Below are 565 nucleotides of genomic sequence, written 5' to 3'. Positions count from 1 at the left end.
AAAGCAGCACATGGGGGGTATTGACAAGAAATTATTGGAAGGCTCATGCTATAGGAGGTAATAAATCTGAGACAGCAGTGCTAACAAATACTCAACAAACGGCACATCCAAAGGTGATTGAGTTTAAAGCAACAATGCTGTTTTTCGAGAAACATGTATTTTACCTCCTTGGTGATCTGCGCGATATTGCCAATAAACAGAAGAATAGAACCGAAGTAAATGAGATTGACTCGCTTAGGGCTGAAAGTCACAAGATGTATCAGATGTGCGATGAGTCTAATATTTTTAAATATCTTGATGAAGAAAATATTGAGGAAGAATGTAGGGGATGGATTGAAGTTCTAGAAAAGATTGATGAGAAAGTGAATGGACTTTCTACCGCAGAGTGTGTGAGCATATTGATGAATATATTTGATGCATATAAGTATTTGTATAATCGATTTAAATTGATGTATTTAACACGTATATCAAAAGAGCAGTACAAACATTCTGCAAATTCTAACGTTGATCCAACCGAAGATGAGACATTAACACCGAATCCTGAATCATTCGAAGAGCATACTTT

At 35.9% G+C, this 565-nt stretch overlaps 1 protein-coding gene across 1 annotated transcript; it reads left to right on the top strand.

The window, feature by feature from the left end:
• Window positions 1-565, top strand: VCUG_02770 (uncharacterized protein; the record flags this gene model as incomplete). The annotated part of the gene is made up of 1 exon (XM_008077591.1): window positions 1-565. A coding segment is annotated over one exon (565 nt), but the record flags the coding sequence as incomplete, so codon positions are not given.

This window comes from Vavraia culicis (genome assembly GCF_000192795.1).
Source record: "Vavraia culicis subsp. floridensis unplaced genomic scaffold supercont1.335, whole genome shotgun sequence".
Classification (NCBI taxonomy): domain Eukaryota; kingdom Fungi; phylum Microsporidia; family Pleistophoridae; genus Vavraia; species Vavraia culicis.
Note: the sequence above shows the minus strand (reverse complement) of the source record. Positions and strands in the feature narration are given on the sequence as shown.